A 20,015-nucleotide genomic window follows, 5' to 3' on the forward strand; every position below is an offset into this window, starting at 1 on the left:
TCACTATCCAAACACAACCACGGAATCCAGGTAGAATCAAATCAAGGAAGCAAAAATAACCCTTGAAAAACATTTTTTCTTCAGTTCTCAAAAGTTGGGAACCATTTTAAGAAGTGAAGAACCCACTCACTATCCAAAGAGAACCAATGAACCCAGGTAGAACCCATCAAGGAAGCAAACGGACCCTTAAGAAACATTTTTATTAGGTTCTCAGATTTTCAGATTCAGAATATTTATTGTCAATGTCACAAAAAAGAACAACGAAATTTTGTTTGGAGCATCCATACAGCAGAGTTGATAAAAAGTGCAAACCCATAAATAAATACATACCCCCCCAAGTAACCCAGTGTAAGCATTTGACCCAGTATTACATCAGTACAACAAAAAGCAGCATAGCAAATAGCAGCATAAGTTCAAGTCATCAATGTTGATAAAGTTGGTAACCATTTTAGAAAGTGAAGAACCCACTCACTATCCAAAGAGAACCACTGGACCCAGGTAGAACTCATCAGAGATGCAAAAGAACCTCTGAGAAACATTTTTTATTCAGTTCTCAAAAGCTGGGAACCATTTTAAGAAGTGAAGAACCCACTCACTATCCAAAGAGAACCACGGAACCCAGGTAGAACCCATCAGGGAAGCAAAAGAACCCTTGAGAAACATTTTTATTAGGTTCTCAGAGAGGAGCCCTTTTCAGAAGTAAAGAACCCCTTCACTATTCTAAGAATGAAGTTATTTATTAGGATGCTTAGAGTATATTAACTATCAACTAAAAAGAACCCTTAAAGAACCCTTTTAAATCAGAGTTTCTCACAGAGAGTAATGGTTACTCGAATCACAAAAGGGTTCTACCTAAAACCCTCCCAAATACACTCATATGAAACAGGATTCCTTAATGGTTCTTCTGATAGTTAAGCATTCTTTGGTTCTACTTGTGGACCGCTCTCTGATACATTCTTAAAAAAGTGTTCCTCAAATGATTTCTCAATAGTTCATGGTTCTGAGCTGAATTGGGAACCTTTTATACTTTTTTAGCCGCTTTAGGAACTGAAGAACACCTTTATTATCCAAAGAAGCCTTGAAGAACCCTTTTTAATAAGAGCTTCTTGAGAGAAGGTAAATGTTAACCCCTTTAGGAAGCAAAGAACCACCTCACTATCCAATGGTTCCTTGAGGAACCCTTTTTAAAAGAGTTTCTCAGAGATAATCATCCATTGAGGAAGTGAAGAACTCCCTCATTGTCCAAAGAACATCTGGAAAACTACTTTTTAAGTATCTCTTTTTTGAAAGAGATTAACCTCTTGAGAAAGTGAAGAACCCCCTTACTGTATATTAAAACAGTGATATGTTTATCAGAGATGGGTCTCTAAGAATTCTTTAACTATCTAAAGATCCTTTAAGGAACCCTTAAATACCTGGTAACTCCTTTAGGAAGTGAAGAACCCTCTCACTATCAAAAGAACCATTTTAAGAAAAGTTTATCAGAGATTTTTTTTTGGGGGGGGAGGGGAATCAGGAACTCTTTAACTATCCAAGGAACCTTTAAGGAACCCATTTTAATCAGAGTTTCTCAGACAGGTAACATATTTCAAGAGTTAAAAAAAAGAACATCTCACTCTCCAAAGAGGCACGGACGAACCCTATTTCTGAAACGGTTCCTTTTTTCACGTTACAAAGAAGAACATTACAAGACTTCGTACACTTTGAGAAACAGGGTTCCTCAGTGGTTCTTTGGCCAGTGAAGGAGTTCTTTACTTTCAAAAGCGGTTCCCTTTTCTGAGAAACTCGTATTCAAACAGGTTCCTGAAACGCATATCGTTAAAGAACTCTGTTTGTGAAAGTGGATGAAGAGTCAAAGTTTCTTCTTTCTGACACGAGAAACTTCCAGAAGCAGCTTCATCTTTTTGGATGATGCTTTTGTGAGGAGGTAAATATTGAGGTTGAGGATCACTGTGACTGATGCAACCTTGCATTATTTATGGAATAAGAATCAGTCATGGGGTTTTTTTTCGCTTTCATGCTCAGTGATCTTCAGGCAATGGGAATAAAAATGAAGGTGGTCGACCTGCAAGAAGGATCACCAACATCTTGGAATATTTATCAGACTTTACATGGAAACCAGTTGAATAAAGATTCAAATAAAAGCAGTAGCATCATAATTACTTCGCTAGAAATCAAGCCATGAATAAAAGCTGATATGTTTATCTTTAAAAAGTGTTTCAACATCAATCTTTCAGCACTTCAAGGTCACCTGATGTTCTGCCAAGCAGTGCGTTTACCAGCGCGTTGCTGGATATCGTTATTTATGCAACACTTGGCAAATGGCGAATTAACAAGCCATATGGGGCTTCACAACATTCTTGTTTTGTAAGCATATAACATAACAGAGAGCTTTTGGGCGTTTTTTTTTTTTTTTTTCCCTGGTTCTCTTGGTACCACAAGCCAAACCTGAACACGTGTGGAGGGCAAACAGCACGCAGTCGAGCAGAAGAGACACAGCTGGGAAAAAACGCTGACTACATCGAAGTGTTTCTGAGCCACAAATACACGCATCAACAACAATTAATAAAAACTTGTCACCTTTTTTGTTACCTGCAAACTTGCATTTATTCTGGTCATTTTTTTAGCCCATTATGTATGAAAAAAAATTTAGGAAAAAAACAACTGATCATCCTCGACGTGCTTCTAGAGTTTTGCACGACGCATTGTTGCTAACAAGTAACAGAAGCTTCCAGCTACTGACTGAACAGAAACACTTCAGTCCGGGCAAATTAAACGTGAATTATCCTGTATTACGATCATCACTATCTATCACCTCTAACGCTCAAACGTCAATCCACGTCACAGACCTGAGATGACCCTTTCTAACTCTGGGTTTAGACGCTGATTCTCAACAGTAATCTGTTCAGTTTGCATGATGCTAAATTGAATAAATGATGCCAAATTGCTCCTGTCATTTGGCTACTCTATTACTAGGATATCAGCTCATATAGCATGAGTAGAGAAAAAACAAAATGGCGGAGAGTGTTGCTGAACCAACCGAGGATGAAATAAAAACTACTTGCAAACAAAAGAAACAGAAATAGCTAAAAGAATACACCATGTCTGAAATTGCTTCCTACTCACTATCTCATCTCATCTCATCTCATCTCATTATCTCTAGCCGCTTTATCCTGTTCTACAGGGTCGCAGGCAAGCTGGAGCCTATCCCAGCTGACTACGGGCGAAAGGCGGGGTACACCCTGGACAAGTCGCCAGGTCATCACAGGGCTGACACATAGACACAGACAACCATTCACACTCACATTCACACCTACGCTCAATTTAGAGTCACCAGTTAACCTAACCTGCATGTCTTTGGACTGTGGGGGAAACCGGAGCACCCGGAGGAAACCCACGCGGACACGGGGAGAACATGCAAACTCCGCACAGAAAGGCCCTCGCCGGCCACGGGGCTCGAACCCAGGACCTTCTTGCTGTGAGGCGACAGTGCTAACCACTACACCACCGTGCCGCCCCCCTACTCACTATATATATATATATATATATATATATATAGTGAGGACGCCATTTTGTAGTGCTGTCTGAAACCTTATTGAGAATTATTTACACCCTATATAGTGCACTCAAAGTATCCCACAATGCATCATGAAAAATAGTGATCAACGATGGTCACTAACTAAGCAATATATCCTATCATGCATTGCGGTTGCGCTGAAAGAAATCAAATTAAAAGTCTCAAATGTGATTTAATAAAAGGCAGCGGCAAAGAAGAAAGGATTCAGCCTTGATTTAAAGGTCCCATGGCATGAAATTTTCACTTTCTGAGGTTTTTTAACGTTAAAATGAGTTCCTCTGACCTTCTTAAGTCACCCCAGTGGCTAGAAATTTCATAATGTGTAAACCAAACTATGCCCAACATTTGAGAATGGCGCGTCAAAATGGCGCGTTGATAAACTCTTCTCTTGCCTACGTCAGCAAGGGAGATGATCCCCACGCCCCCCCTCTGGATTCCCACCCACTGTATGGATTGCCCGCCCAGTTGTAGTGAGGAGACCATAGAGGACACAACAACATGGCATCACCTAAGCGAGCGAAACATAGAAATTGTGCTGTACATGGATGTGACAACACAGAAAAGAGTCTGTTTTTACTGCCGACGGGAGAGCCCCTGAAGACGCAGTGGCTTAATTTTATTTACTCCAATAATACGCCGTCGGGTCTACCTAAGACGGTGTATGTTTGTCGGAAGCATTTTCCTGAGGAATGTTTCCACAACTTGGGACAGTACAGGGCAGGTTTTGCACATCAACTGTCACTGAAGCCTGGGTCCGTACCAAGCATCCCTGCCGCATCAGCCACAAACACCGAACAAGTAAGTGTATAACTGTTAAGTCGTTTTGCCGTGTTTTAAAATCGGTGTGTTAGCCTTGCAATGGCTACATTAGCTGTGCAGCTAACCGCTTCCTGCAGTTAGCCAGGTAATCTGCACTACAAAACCAAAAAGCATGCAGCATGCTCTGTTATAATAGCCAATCAAAACAGTTTTTACAAAGACACCCACATTCTTTTTTTTAAGTCACTCGTTCATTTTATTTGTTTGTTTGTTCAGTAAAAACCCAAACATTTGTTGAATTTATTTTATTTCCTCGCGTCGCACCTTAATGACGTCAGCGCGCGGTATTTTTCCCTTCGCGGTTTGTTCCTTCTCTCCCGCCATAGTAAGACACCCACATCCGCTTGTTCTGACCCACTGGAGGTAGCGTCACAGTGCTGTTAGCCAATCAGAGGTAACACGTTTACATGTCATGAATATTAATGATAAGACCCGCCCCCACCCTCTACCCTTCCCCACCTCCTGCTTCTCATTAGCAAAACGACGCACTGGGAAAAGCGCTGAAATGGGGCTTTCTCCCAGGAGGCTATATCTACGTGCCGAGGGTTCATTTCGAGAAAGGCTGCGGATATAACATCCGGAAACCTCCACGAGCCCGTTTAAAGCACCAACAAACCACCATGCCATGGGTCCTTTAAAAGAACTGAAAGCTGCAGGAACTTTGTATTGATTAATGTTGGAAATGCGCTCAGTATAATATGGATTTATCACAAAAACACTGTACATGCATGTGTTTATTATTTTGAAACCCACTAGCCGACTGATCTGGCACGTTTTAATTTTGCAACAGTAATGACATAAATACCAGCGTGACGGACTAGTGTCCGAAAGCGTTTTTTCATTTTATCAATGAGCTCACTGTATAGTCCTCTATATAGTAATTCCCTATATAGGGAGTAGGGAGTAGTGAACGAGTGAGCGATTTCGGACACAGGGAAAGTTTTTTTTTTTCCCCCAATAGCTCCTGTTCCACACTCCAGCCCAGTTGGTGGCGGTAATGCACCTTTAAGTTGGTTTGCCAACCACCAAAAAAAACCCTAAAGAAGAAGAAGAAGACCCCCCCCCCCAAAAAAAAGGTAACACAATATGGAATAAAAGTATTTGATGGTAAGAGCATATCTTTTTTTTTTAAAGAATTATTATTATTATTATCACATTTTTCACAAATTGTTCCTGTCATTTCGCCGGTTTGTTTACATTCTAAGAGGAAATTATTTTGTTGGACATTTTTGTATAAAGTTTTTATTTATCGAATTTGAAAAAAATAAAAATGCGCCGTTTCTCAAAATGTAGTGAATGTGGATAGAATAAAACAGTTATTCCACTCAATCTCGTCGTACCCGGCTTATAGACAACTCGGTGCTACGCTCAGCTCGTGTACGACTCGATTTCATGGAATAACTGTTAATTATTACAGACCTCCATTTAAACCTTTTTTTTTTTTTGGCCTGACATTCCTTGTAATTCAGTTTATACTGCCAAAAGGAATAAATAAACCAATTATTATTATTATTATTATTAAACCAGGGCGGCACGGTGGTGTAGTGGTTAGCGCTGTCGCCTCACAGCAAGAAGGTCCTGGGTTCGAGCCCCATGGCCGGCGAGGGCCTTTCTGTGTGGAGTTTGCATGTTCTCCCCGTGTCCACGTGGGTTTCCTCCGGGTGCTCCGGTTTCCCCCACAGTCCAAAGACATGCAGGTTAGGTTAACTGGTGACTCTAAATTGACCGTAGGTGTGAATGTGAGTGTGAATGGTTGTCTGTGTCTATGTGTCAGCCCTGTGATGACCTGGCGACTTGTCCAGGGTGTACCCCGCCTTTCGCCCGTAGTCAGCTGGGATAGGATCCAGCTTGCCTGCGACCCTGTAGGACAGGATAAAGCGGCTACAGATAATGAGATGAGATTCAAATCATCATAAATTAGTTTTGCGATTTATCGTCGTACGATATATTGCTGCTACTTGCGTACTCTGTTTTTGCTATTAGTAAGTTCATATTTACGACCAATTCTTGGACAAGATAATCAGCTCAGTGTCAACGAAGCTAGTTAATAAATGTAATCTTTTGCGACAACAAACAACTCGCTGCGAATAACCAAAACATATTTCAACAAAACTGAAAGGACTGCTTACCTTAGCGTGACTAATTCAGCTAACGGAGGAAACCTAGCATTCTTAGCATGATAGCAGTCGCGACTCAGCAACCTCAAAGTGACCTTCTTTAGCATTTGAAGCTACGAGGCTTCAACGATAAACTCTGTATAGAATCAGATAAAAATCTCAATTAAGGTGTTTAATTAATGGAGCTGCAACAAACAAACAAACAAACACATCGGGATGACTCGGTGGAAACGGCTGACTCACTGGAGTGTGTGTGATTTATCGCAAAGACACTGTGTGTGTGTGTGTGTGTGTGTGTGTGTGTGTGTAATGCAAGTCAGATTTAGCAAACATGTTGCAAAAAAAAAAAACAGCACGAAGAGCATTCTGTGACTTAAATGGATGAGGAACATCTGCCTCTGAGTCTCCACACCTGCAGGAAGGTGAAAACGCTGTGCATTTGGTCACAGCTCCTCGTTCGTCTACAGATCTGTCTCGATAACGGATCGTTTTACCAACGCCGAACAAAATGGAGTCGTGCCTCTGTCGTGCCTCGGTGTCACGACTTTATTAAACGTGCTGTCAGCGGTGATGAAAGTGAAATGGTGGCGCGTTTTACAGAATATAATAAGTGCAGCAGGGCGACCCTGACCTGAGAAAGTGTACACTGAAGATGAATAGATGAATAAATGAAGGAATGGTGCCAGTTTACGCAAAGATCCTGTTCACCCTTTCAACTCCTAGTGTTTATAATTCAGGCATTCTGAGCAAAATACTCGCCTCGCGAGACTCGAACTTAAATACACTTTAAAGCTAACACTCTATTCACTCGGACTTCATAAAGGACGGACACAAGGAAAATAAAGAACCCGAGGAAGGACAAAGGGAGACGTCTCCACTCCAGCAGATTCATTCCAATAGATTTATACAGTAACCTGATTATAATCGGTATTTTATTTCAAACAAAAACAGGATCTTTAGTTGTAATTTAAAATCTTCGCATCTCATCGTCTCCTGGTGTCCTTCTGTTCGGGGAAAAAGTGACTATAACGCACCTCTGTAACTCACACCTGGACTCACAGACTTAAAGTCCGACGCTGAACCTTAAAGACACTTTAAAGGTAACACTCTATTCACTCTGACTTCATAAAGGTACTGAAACTGCACCCCTGAGGGATACCATCCCAGTGACTAGCAGCGACAGAGTTTAGCAAACGCTTTTCTCAAAACGTCCGAAACAATAATTGTTAAATATTCACTGACAGTATTTTCATCACTAATTCGAGGAATTTCACTTTAGCTAACGTTATTCACTGCATTATATTTCACATTTTCGTCATTACATCTATATTAACTAATATTTGTATGATCTGGGGAAAAAAAATACCGTCCACATAAATTAGCATAAATAAACAATGCTACATCCATCCATCCATCCATCCATCCATCCATCCATCCATCCATCCATCCATCCATCCATCTTCTTCCGTTTATTCGAAATCGGGTAGCGGTGGCAGCAGGCTAAGTAGGGTATTCCAGGTGTCCCTCTCCCCAGCAACGCTTTCCAGTTCCTCCTGGGGGATCTCAAGGTGCTCCCAGGCCAGATGAGATATATAATCTCTCCAGCGTGTTCTGGGTCTACCCCGAGGGCTCCTCCCAGGTGGACATGCCTAGCAAACCTCCAAAGGAAGGTGCCCAGGAGGCATCCTAATCAGATGCCCGAACCACCTCAGCTGATTCCTTTCAACTTGAAAGAGCAGCGGCTCGACTCCAAGATCCCTCATCCCGCTCTCTAAGGCTGAGCCCAGTCACGCTACGGAGGAAGCTCACTTCAGCCGCCTGTATCCGCGATCTCATCCTGTCAGCCACTACACAAAGCTCATGACCATATGTGAGGGTTGGAACGTAGATTGACTGGTGAATCAAAAGTTTTGCCTTTTGGCTCAGCTCCCTCTTCACCACAACGGACCGGTACAACGACCGCATTACTGCTGACTCCGCCTCGGTCCATCTCATGCACCATGAACAACACTATAAAAAGTCAGCAGTTATTAAATCATATCGCTAATCCGATTGGTTGGGATTTATTTCCGCTGGTGTATTTTCTATAACAGACAGCAGCGTAACAACGAACGTAAATCCCAGGTTTGTGTTAACGCACTTGTTTTTTGTTCCCTCGACATCATAGATACTGTACGTTGCAGTTTCCATAGTAACGACTAACTCACCCGGAATCGTACGGCGGATATTCGACATGAACAGACGCACCGCTAACAGTTCGGAAATTTTCGATTTATTTCATATTGATGGAAGGAGTCTCCAGTGTCAGGAAGCGTCACGTCTTCAGAACAGAAGAGTTTTATGATAATTGGTGAAACGAAAAGCTGCGTTGTTTTTTTTTCCCTTTCTCTTTCACGTAAGCAGTAAAATTATGGAATCAATTTTGTGCCAAAATGTTCATACAATACTTTTGAAATATCAAACAAAAACGACAAATCAAAATACAAAAAAGTCAATTTTTTTAGACTGGCAAACAAATTATTCGTGTAATCGTGCAAAATATCAGTCTATTACTCTTCAGAAACCTTTTATTTTTGTTCCGCGTCTTTCTCAGTTTTGTTTGACGTAATTTTATTTTGGTTGCGATTCCAGCTTTCTCGTTTGCGCTCCCTGACTTTTTGCTTGCAGTTTTGGCACAAACTTCACGTGTGGGTGGGCTGTCCAGGAATGCATTCCCATTGGCTAACTTGTGTTTGACTGACATCTACGCTCAGCCATTCCCTACTCGGATTCTGGCGGACTGTTTGACGAGTGACCGATCCATTGACGGTAAACAAGGATGGAGTGGACTTCAGTGGCGACTATGATATTGAATTAATTCAACAAAGTATAAATTCAATATCATAGTCTCCACTGAAGTCCACTCGATCCTTGTTTACCGTCAATGGATCGGTCACTCGTCAAACAGTCCGCCAAAATCCGAGTAGGGAATGGCTGAGCGTAGCTGTCAGTCAAACACAAGTTAGCCAATGGGAATGCATTCCTGGACAGCCCGCCCACACGTGAAGTTTGTGCCAAAACTGCAAGCAAAAAGTCAGGGAGCGCAAACGAGAAAGCTGGAATCGCAACCAAAATAAAATTACGTCAAACAAAACTGAGAAAGACGCGGAACAAAAATAAAAGGTTTCTGAAGAGGAATAGACTGATATTTTGCACGATTACACGAATAATTTGTTTGCCAGTCTAACAAAAATTGACTTTTTTTTTGTATTTTGATTTGTCGTTTTTGTTTGATATTTCAAAAGTATTGTATGAACATTTTGGCACAAAATTGATTCCATATAAAATGAGCTAACGTTTTGCTGGCAACATGGAATGCAACTCTAAATGGATAAAAATGACGACTTGTCATTATTTAATTCATGAAAATGTTTAATCCTTGATAAAAACACATTCAGAAGTGTTTTATTTGTTACATAAATGCAAAAAAAAACAACTTTACAGCTATTATAACTCTGATTATTTGTCGTTTTTTTGCAGAGTTGTTGTTTTTTTAATACCTTTATCGTTCCTTGCTTCCGACTGAGCTGTGAGTTGATTATCATTCTTTCGCAATATGTTGTGATTGAATTTATGCTAATTCATGCAGGTGTGTTTGGGTTCGTGTGCTGAATAAACATCAGGCAATGCAAGTGTTAATCAGTTTGTTTATGCTAATTAGCGATCCTTAGTGTTAACTAATGCATTAGTTTGAGGAGCTTTCGTTTCTTAAATTAAAGCAGTAATCAGCGTTGGTTATCGTAGACGTACGTATTTTGTCACGTCTGGCACAAAAGCTAATTAATGCGGGTGTTTGGTGTTGTTTAGTTGATGTTCAAACAAACTGATAAAAGCGTTAATTGCTTTTCAGCGTAACGACACAGAACCTAGCAGCCTGGAGTCTGTGGGTCTGCATTAAAGGGATGAAAATGAAATCGCTTGAAGGATTGACACTTCGTTCCACGGTGCTGAGTGAGTGAGTGAGTGTGTGTGTGTGTGTGTGTGTGTGTGTGTGTGTGTGTGTGTGGACATGTGGGAGCTTTTGTGCCATCTCTGAGCGTTATCATTCTGTGATACCATTGTGTCACTGACGTGAACATTGGATGTTCTACAGACTCACTACGTGCCCATGAGTCACCGAGTGACTATCACAGCTTTGTGCTGGGGGAAAAAAAAACCACATCCGAAAGCAGATCGAGAATTTAGTCCGTTTTAGTCTTTACAATATAAAAAAAGTCCAATATCAAATAAAAACCAGCTACTCAATGTAATTAACGCCACACCCAAAGTAAAAAGGCGATTTTACGTGAGATTTCAGACACATTTTCCATCTCACTTCTGCAAACAGATAATGGAGGACATTTCAGTCTTCCCTGTCCAAACCCATTTCAGGGACCTTCAGCATATTTGATGAAGATGGATCGTCTGTGCGTTCAACTTCGCAAATTTAAGCCTGCGTTCATGGATACTGGAGGAGAAATGTGGCTGACTGAAGGCCATTATGGCTTTGAGTTATTCAAATCAACGCTATTAAAACATGAGGAACCCGAGGAAGGACGAAGGGAGACGTCTCCATTCCAATAGATTCATGGGATTATACAGTAACCTGGTTATAATCAGTATTTTATTTCAAACAAAAACAGGATCTTTAGTCGTAATTCAAAATCTTCGCATCTCCTCGTCTCCTGTTCTGGGAAAAAGTGACTATAACGCACCTCCATAACTCTAAAACTCACACCTGGATTCGCAGACTTAAAGCTAGACGGCCTTTCGATTTCATAAAATCGGTGAAATTTAGTTCCGTCTGAAATGTGGTGATTGTGATATCTGTTTATTTCTGTAAAATCTCACAAAATATCAGGCCATTCTGTGGCTGGGAAGTTATTTAATTTGAGGGGATTAAAGCAAATAATGTGCATGAAATTGCTTGCGTCGTGAAGTCAAGCAGACAGAGGAAGTCCGTGTGTGTGTGTGTGTGCGCACATGCGCAGGTTTACCTTTGACATCATTCCGTCGCTGATCACACCGAGGTGCTCGCTGAGCGCCGATATTTATTAGTTTAATATTTCCTGCGTTTCCTTTCCTTCATATATAACATAACGCCTTTTATGTTTTTCGTGGTCCGGTTTCCATCAAATCCTGCGCTCTGATTGGCTGGCAAGTGGGTCCATATCCTACAATACGGACCCCAGTTACGGACCCCGGTTACGGACCTCTGGTGACTCGCTCATTCACAACAACAACAAACATAGTAACATTTTTTGTCAACATTTACCTTTTTTTTTTTAATAAGATTTATTTATAAGATTATCAAAAATCTCATAAATGTTTGCCAGCATTTCTCAGGAGAATATCATTAATTTTACAGCATGGATAGCGATAACGACAGTGTTCACAGCGAAAGCGAGTTTTACTCCCCTGAGGAAGAAGAAATAAAAGAAAACATTTCAGGAGAAAGCTAAAAACCTCTAACTGTTGCTAACGCCGAGCAAAAACATGGCTGAATCCTGAATGACTCAATTTTGTATAAATAGGGGACTACATAGGCGGCAAAATGTAGTTTTTTTCCTGCCATGGAAGTGCACTTGTATACCGAGGAGGAAGCCATTTGCATTACAGCCGTGAATGAGGATTCAAAATGGCGGCTCGGCTCAGTTTTCCCTTTTGGGTGCTCTCGTTTTCTGTTAGAATTTGGTAAAGAAAAAAAATATATATATTATTTACCAGCTTAAGGTCGGTCCGTATGGTGAAATACCGTGACCTCGGCCTTGAATACTGACCTCAGCCCAGAGGGCCTCGCTCAGTACTTTCAAGACCTCGGTCATGGTATTTCACGATACGGACCTCCCAGCTGGTAAGTAACATATATTTCTTCTTCTTGCGTTCCATTACTGTAGTCGGTCTTTCACGTTTCATTTGCACACTCACATCCTCCATTTTTCTCTCCTGTTTGAAATTTGTATCCCACAATGCCTTGCGGGTGGCACGGTGGTGTAGTGGTTAGCGCTGTCACCTCACAGCAAGAAGGTCCTGGGTTCGAGCCCCGTGGCCGGCGAGGGCCTTTCTGTGCGGAGTTTGCATGTTCTCCCCGTGTCCGCGTGGGTTTCCTCCGGGTGCTCCGGTTTCCCCCACAGTCCAAAGACATGCAGGTTAGGTTAACTGGTGACTCTAAATTGAGCGTAGGTGTGAATGTGAGTGTGAATGGTTGTCTGTGTCTATGTGTCAGCCCTGTGATGACCTGGCGACTTGTCCAGGGTGTACCCCGCCTTTCACCCGTAGTCAGCTGGGATAGGCTCCAGCTCGCCTGCGACCCTGTAGAACAGGATAAAGCGGCTACAGATAATGAGATGAGATGAGATCAGACAATGCCTTGTGTGAACGGGGAAAGCCCACCACATGATGGTGGATGATGTAGTATCTTGAACTGGGTCATGGTGAAGTAGGAAAAAACAGCAGAGAATTTAAAGCCACGTGGCTCTACATTAATTAATTGTTCTATTTTTTTTTACTCATGAAATTGGAAGTCTGTGATTCAAATTCAGTAGCTTTCGGTCCACTAAACAAAAATAATTGTGTGTCGCGGGGGAAAATTCTTTTTATGACCTACACTTGAAAAATCTGAAAGGCAGTCTAGCTTTAAAGATCAATGCTGAACCTTAAAGACACTTTAAAGATAACACTCTACTCACTCAGACTTCGTAAAGGTACTGAAACTGTACCCCTGAGGGATACCATCCTAGTGACTAGCAGTGATAGAAGTTTAGTAAAATGTTTTTTTTTTTTCTCAAAACGTCTGAAATACTGGAGCATCTCGAGATGGAACAGGTGGGGAAAAAAGAAAGAAAAAAGAAGAGAAACTGGAGAGTCTTTAAAATCAACTCAATGTTGTAGATTGCTATATTATTATCTCATCTCATTATCTCTAGCCGCTTTATCCTTCTACAGGGTCGCAGGCAAGCTGGAGCCTATCCCAGCTGACTACGGGTGAAAGGCGGGGTACACCCTGGACAAGTCGCCAGGTCATCACAGGGCTGACACATAGACACAGACAACCATTCACACTCACGCTCAATTTAGAGTCACCAGTTAACCTAACCTGCATGTCTTTGGACTGTGGGGGAAACCGGAGCACCCGGAGGAAACCCACGCGGACACGGGGAGAACATGCAAACTCCGCACAGAAAGGCCCTCGCCGGCCACGGGGCTCGAACCCGGACCTTCTTGCTGTGAGGCGACAGCGCTAACCACTACACCACCGTGCTGCCTATATTATTATTATTAGTAGTAGTAGTAGTGAAATGATTATAATGATTAACATTTTAAGAATATTATTATCTCATCCGGCCAACAGGTGATGAGTTTATTTCATCATGTGTTGTCTGTCGTCCGTCTGGTGTCGTCTGCATTTCAGGAAAATCACTTCTCTCTCAATTCTTCACTGATTTTTATTGTTTTTGGCAGGAAGGTCGGTCTGCCCGGGGTGCATATGGCTTCTACCCAAATTTGCATAATTGCAATTAATAATGAAGATATGGAGTAATTAATTGATCCCTAACGCGCAGTTTCCACACAAATCGCTTCTTCTCCCTCAATTCTTCACTGATTTTGATTCTGTCTGCCATGAAGGTAGGGGAACCTAGGGTGCATAGAACTTCTACGCAGATTTCCTTCATTACAATTATTAATGAAGTTATGGACTAATTAAGCCTAAATGCCTTAAGCAGTTCAACAAAAATCACTTCTTCTCGGTCAATTCCTCGCCGTTTTGGATTCTTTCTGGCAAACAGGTCGGTATTCCTAGGGTGGATATCGCCTCTATATATATCTCGTATACAGTGTATATACCGGTAACTTGCAACATTTACTGCACCCATAAGGTGGCCCACTTTAGATTGTTCCTTCTGGACTAGTGAGCCCGAGTGAGCTACTCCGTCATCGACGGTCTCGTCGTATTTTAGTATAAATACAGAGGTGATTATAGAAAATCCTGTGCCGATTGGTCGAGAGATTCGGATTATTTCTCAATAATCATCTCGAGCGACTCGGCAAAATGGCGCCCGATCGCTTCGTCACCGTAAGTGAGGAAGAATTACAAATGCTGAAAGAAAGTGCCGTTCCTAAAATAAAAGCACTAAAGATGCTCCGAAGTTTGGTCTAAAACTATTCAAAGGGAAGGTGGAGTTGGGATTTATTTTATCGATTTCAAAACAAAGGATTTTACAGTATGTGACTCGGCGTAGATCACAAGTCTGTGAGCGACGTTATTATTATTTAGAAGTTTGAAATACATTTTTTTTAAAATAATCACTTGTGTATTTATACTTAAACAGTTATCCACCTCAGGCTCGGTGAATATCAGGGAATCACTGTTCAATAACATATATTATATTATCTATGTAACCTTGAGTTTGTTTGTTTTTTACGTAATAATTTGAGCTGCATTTTAAATGTACTGTATAAAGGTGCCATAGAGCATTCCGATTCTTCTTCTTCTGCTAATAAATATTTTGTTGCATGGTGTTGCAGCGAGATGTTCAGCAAGAGTGATGAATAATATAGAGACTTTGGTAAATATTTTATTTCCGCACTTAATGATATTTTAGGCGAAGCTGAGTTTCCTGCGTCATCTTATAGCAAATCTTCATTCTTAAGAGAATATAGTGATGCATCGACCTGATTTTTATGGCTTTTGTGAGACAGCATAAGACGACTGTAGATACCGTACGAACGACGTCTGTGTACCGCCACAGGGAATCCCATCGTAAGCGCAAGGCAACGTCTCTCATCAACATCTGATCACCGGAGAATGAAACCTGTATATTTATTTCCATAAGATAGATGGGTTTTTATCCAGCACTTATTTTTAATTTGCTTTTTTAAAAATAACACATTTTACAGAAAATCTTGATGAAAATTTTTTTCATAGCAGCCAATGTATCTTTAGATTGTATGCTTTTTTTTTTATCTGAGTGATTTCTTATTCTGCACACTTGTCTAAACTGTATAGTCCAGTCGCGATTATGAGCATCTTTCCTGAGTGTTAGATAATCTAAATCTACCGCGGATTGATATCGATATCGATTAGTTTTTATGTCTGATAATATCAGATGGTGACTCTATAGTAGTGCTGTACAGTGAAAGCACTGGTTCACTGCTGTCCACCAGGCGCCCAGCAGAGTCACACCATAATAAATACACTACCGTTCAAAAGTTTGGGGTCACCCAGACAATTTTGTGTTTTCCATGAAAAGTCACACTTTTATTTACCACCATAAGTTGTAAAATGAATAGAAAATATAGTCAAGACATTTTTCTGGCCATTTTGAGCATTTAATCGACCCCACAAATGTGATGCTCCAGAAACTCAATCTGCTCAAAGGAAGGTCAGTTTTATAGCTTCTCTAAAGAGCTCAACTGTTTTCAGCTGTGCTAACATGATTGTACAAGGGTTTTCTAATCATCCATTAGCCTTCTGAGGCAATGAGCAAACACATTGTACCATTAGAACACTGGAGTGAGAGTTGCTGGAAATGGGCCTCTATACACCTATGGAGATTAGACCCCGAAGCCGTTTGTTTTCAGGATAATGGCTGGCTGATGAAATTATTGGCTGGCTAGCTGACTCAGCCAAAACCTTAATGGCTGCTGCAGCCACCAAAATGTTTATGGCTACAAATGGCTGATACTGGACGTCACTGTGTGGCATATATCCGGGTGAACGGATCAAACAAATGGGGGGAATAAATAGCAAATTACCACAGGTCCCCTGGTCTCTTACTTCATTGTAAATATAAATCTAGCAAGATTGTAGTTCAATGCTAATAATAAGCTAATCTGGATTGTTCGAGGAAGGCATCTAGCTATCTACTCTCACTAGCAATGACCAGTGAAGGACTGGCAGCTATCTTACTATGATGAAAGTAGAGTGGTGGAGTACTTTTTTTTTTTTATCAATCTCGAAGTATGTGAAACAAACAAACAAAAAATACCTTTACACTTTCCCTCAGCAGCGGCAAAGAATGCAGCCATCTCGTCGATATCGGAGTCGATTGATGCTCTGGGTGGGTTCCCGGGTTCCCCAGTGTATCGTGGTAACGGTGTGAGGGGCGGGAAGCCAGACAGGTAGTCACAACGGCAAGCTTGTGGTGGCTCTCTGTGCTGTGATATCAGTTCTAAATCTCTACAGTGTATGCCTATACGTCTCTATTGTGTTACTACTAGTGTGTACAGTTGATCATGTTTGTGTCACTTTTCTTGTAGCTCATGATGTGGATAAACCCATTATTTGATGTACACAATTCTTAGTGGCTCAGCCAAATTTTATTAGATAGCGGCTCAAATTGACTTACAAAATTATTGGCTGGCGGCAGCTCAAATTCAAAATGGCGGTTTTAGCGGCGCCTGGCGGCGGCTTCGGGGTCTAATGGAGATATTGCACCAAAAACCAGACATTTGCAGCTAGAATAGTCATTTACCACATTAGCAATGTATAGAGTGGATTTCTGATTAGTTTAAAGTGATCTTCATTGAAAAGAACAGTGCTTTTCTTTCAAAAATAAGGACATTTCAAAGTGACCCCAAGCTTTTGAACGGTAGTGTATGGACTGATATATTACAGAGCATATTTCAAACACTCATAACTTGCTATAGCAGCGACAAAATAGCAATCAAAAATGCATTCCTATATTTAATAAAATGAGAGAAATAGAATTTTGATAATAAAAAATTTGCCTTCAGTTCTCCTTTAAGGAGAACTGTTTTGTCCACTGGTTGTGGTGTAGCTCCAGACCCGGTTTTGGGCATCAGTTTCCTCCAGGCCTTGGTTCGCCGTGGGTGATGCCCGTGCTCCTCGCTATGGATTGCAGTGAGCTCGCCGCTCTTTTTAACATCAGGGTTGTCCAGCGCTCTGTGCGGCGGTGCTTTTGTGCTTGGTGTTCCGAGCGATGTTGCCTGGCGGCGTCGCAGCGGCTGTTTGCCTTTTGGTGGAACTGTGGCTGTTACACCAGTGGAATGACATCCTGATCTTCTTTTGGTTGACTTTTTTTTTTTCTCCTTTCCTTATAATTGTAAAGGGACTTTGGGTATGACAAAGGCGCTATATAAATTTAACTTATTATTATTAGTCTCACTGTCAAGACAGTGCAGTGATTTATTGACGTGAAATACACGACATGACACAATTCATCCTGCTATAATATTATTCTTCTATTCAGGCTGAAATTGTGTACTTGTAAATATTTTGCTTGCATATACACATCAGGAGCGCCGCTTTTTTTAGGCACTGACTCTCTCTCTCATATATATATATATATATACACACACACACACACGTATCTATATATTAACAATTATACACGCATGGCCTTCATAGAGATTGTCATCAAATGATTTGCAACACGTGCTATCAGGCGTATGAAGGTCAAAATGTGTTTTCTGTACAAAAAAACATTTAAACGTTACACAAGCCGAGCCCGGACTGGCCTACATTCCATGTGTATATATATTTATCACTGTTCTAAAAGTGGGTCACTCGGACCTGAACGGGGCGAACGCTTTAACGCAGTGGATTGCAGCAGCTTTGAACATCTGTTCAAAACCCGCTTTATAACGCAGCCAAAATAACATATGTGCATTTGATTTTCAGCAGCGGGAACACGAAACGTAGCTTTTTTAGCATTCTGAAATGTAGATTACTGCGACTCGGAGCCAGCTGTTAGGTCAGTGACAGCCTGTTAGCCTCGGGGTAATGATATTCATGGGGAAATTGCTCGAGAGGCTTAAATTTTTATCTCTTATTACAGTACGGCGGATTTCATTCTAATAGAATTCGGGATTGTGGCGAGCGAAACCCAGCTGCACCGAGCTCCACGCCGCGATAGGAAGCACCCGTCTGTCACCAAACCAAAATATCATTCCCACCTTTCGGAAGTCTCAATTATGAACACTGTCGAAGAGCAAAGAAGAAGAAAAGCATACAAGAAGGACATTTGCATCGATCGTGGCTTCTTTGTACTCGGCAGTGGATTTGTTTGGTTTGAGCGTGAAAAATGAAAAAAAAATGAGAAAAGTCTGTGACTCACAGCTTTCAATGGCGAGGATGGTGATGTTGTGCACCGCATTCATCTCTCGGTCTAAAGGCTTGGCCGTGCTGATGACTCCAGTCACAGCTTCGATGTTGAAGAAACGCTCCAGATCGGTGTTCCGGTCGATCGAGTACCTGCAGATCCCAAACGGAGAATCACATTCAGGACACCGGTGTAAAGGATAATCAGAGTTACGTTCATCAGGAAGAGAAATAGCTTCGCTGAATAGAACAGGCTTAGCGGTCAAATCCAAAAGTATTGGCAACCTTTGAAGAGAACAGGCAGCCAAAAAAAAAAAATTGTATTGTATAAATTAAACCTAACATATTTTTCATTTTAAGTTTTTTTTAAATATTATTTTATTATTTACAACGTACATAAAACTCAGCCATTAATTTATGTGAAATTATTTAATATGTAAAAATAGATAGATAGATAGATAGATAGATAGATAGATAGATAGATAGATAGAATCTTTTTGTGTAAGTTTTTATTCTTTTTTTTTACTAATTCTGTTAAAATGTTGAGTTAGCATGAACTGGTTGCATTTATTATTATTATTATTATTATTATTATTATTATAAATATTAAACCTTACACACAACTATATTTATTTATTTAACTCATTAAATAATTCTGCAGAAATTAATGACTCATGATTTTTAATTGCTGGTGAGCTATGAATAAATAAGCAAATAAATAAATAAATAAACAAATGTAATTTTTTTTTACTAATATTCTGTGATAACATTGAGTAGGTTTGAACTGGTTACATTTATTCTTTTTAAATTATTATTATTATTATTATTATTATTATTATTATTGAAAAAATATTGTTAAAAATTAAACCTTACATACAATTTATTTATTTATTATTAAATAATTTTGCAGAAATTAATGGCTGATTAGCTTTGAATAGATAAATAAATAAATAAATAAATAGTTGTGTAAGGTTTACTTTTTTTTTACTAATTCTGTTAAAATGTTGACTAGGTACAAACTGGTTACATTTATTATTATTATTATTATTATTATTATTATTATTATTATTATTTTAAAAAAGTGTTTAAAAATTAAACCTTATACATTTATTTATTTATTTATTTATTTATTTTTACTCAAATCATTTCGCAGAAATTAATGGCTGATGAGTTTTAAACGCACTGTAAATAATAAAATAATATTTAAAAATAAATACTATGAAATAATAGCATTTTATTTGAATTATTTCATTACATTATTTCAAGAAATGTAACTGAAAACTATGTACATAAAAAAAAAAAAATCAAACACCATACACATCCATTTGTGCACTGATTCACCTCTAGGGGTAATTTATCATCGCCAACTCAATCTCTCTCTCTCTCCCTCTCTCTCTCTCTCTCTCTCTCTCAATTTTTC

General features: G+C 40.2%; 1 protein-coding gene across 2 annotated transcripts in view; it reads right to left on the reverse strand.

The window, feature by feature from the left end:
* Nucleotides 1-20,015, reverse strand: part of cdh7a (cadherin 7a) — a 449,735-nt gene that overhangs the window by 289,580 nt on the left and 140,140 nt on the right. For both annotated transcript variants that reach the window (XR_009651290.1, XM_060905638.1), the window contains exon 8: nt 18,612-18,748. Coding sequence is in view for 1 of the 2 variants with exons in the window: in XM_060905638.1 (XP_060761621.1) it covers nt 18,612-18,748 (137 nt within the window). In the remaining variant the exon portion in view is untranslated. The remainder of the gene's footprint in view (nt 1-18,611; nt 18,749-20,015) is intronic.

Source organism: Neoarius graeffei, chromosome 23 (assembly GCF_027579695.1).
Source record: "Neoarius graeffei isolate fNeoGra1 chromosome 23, fNeoGra1.pri, whole genome shotgun sequence".
NCBI lineage: Eukaryota > Metazoa > Chordata > Actinopteri > Siluriformes > Ariidae > Neoarius > Neoarius graeffei.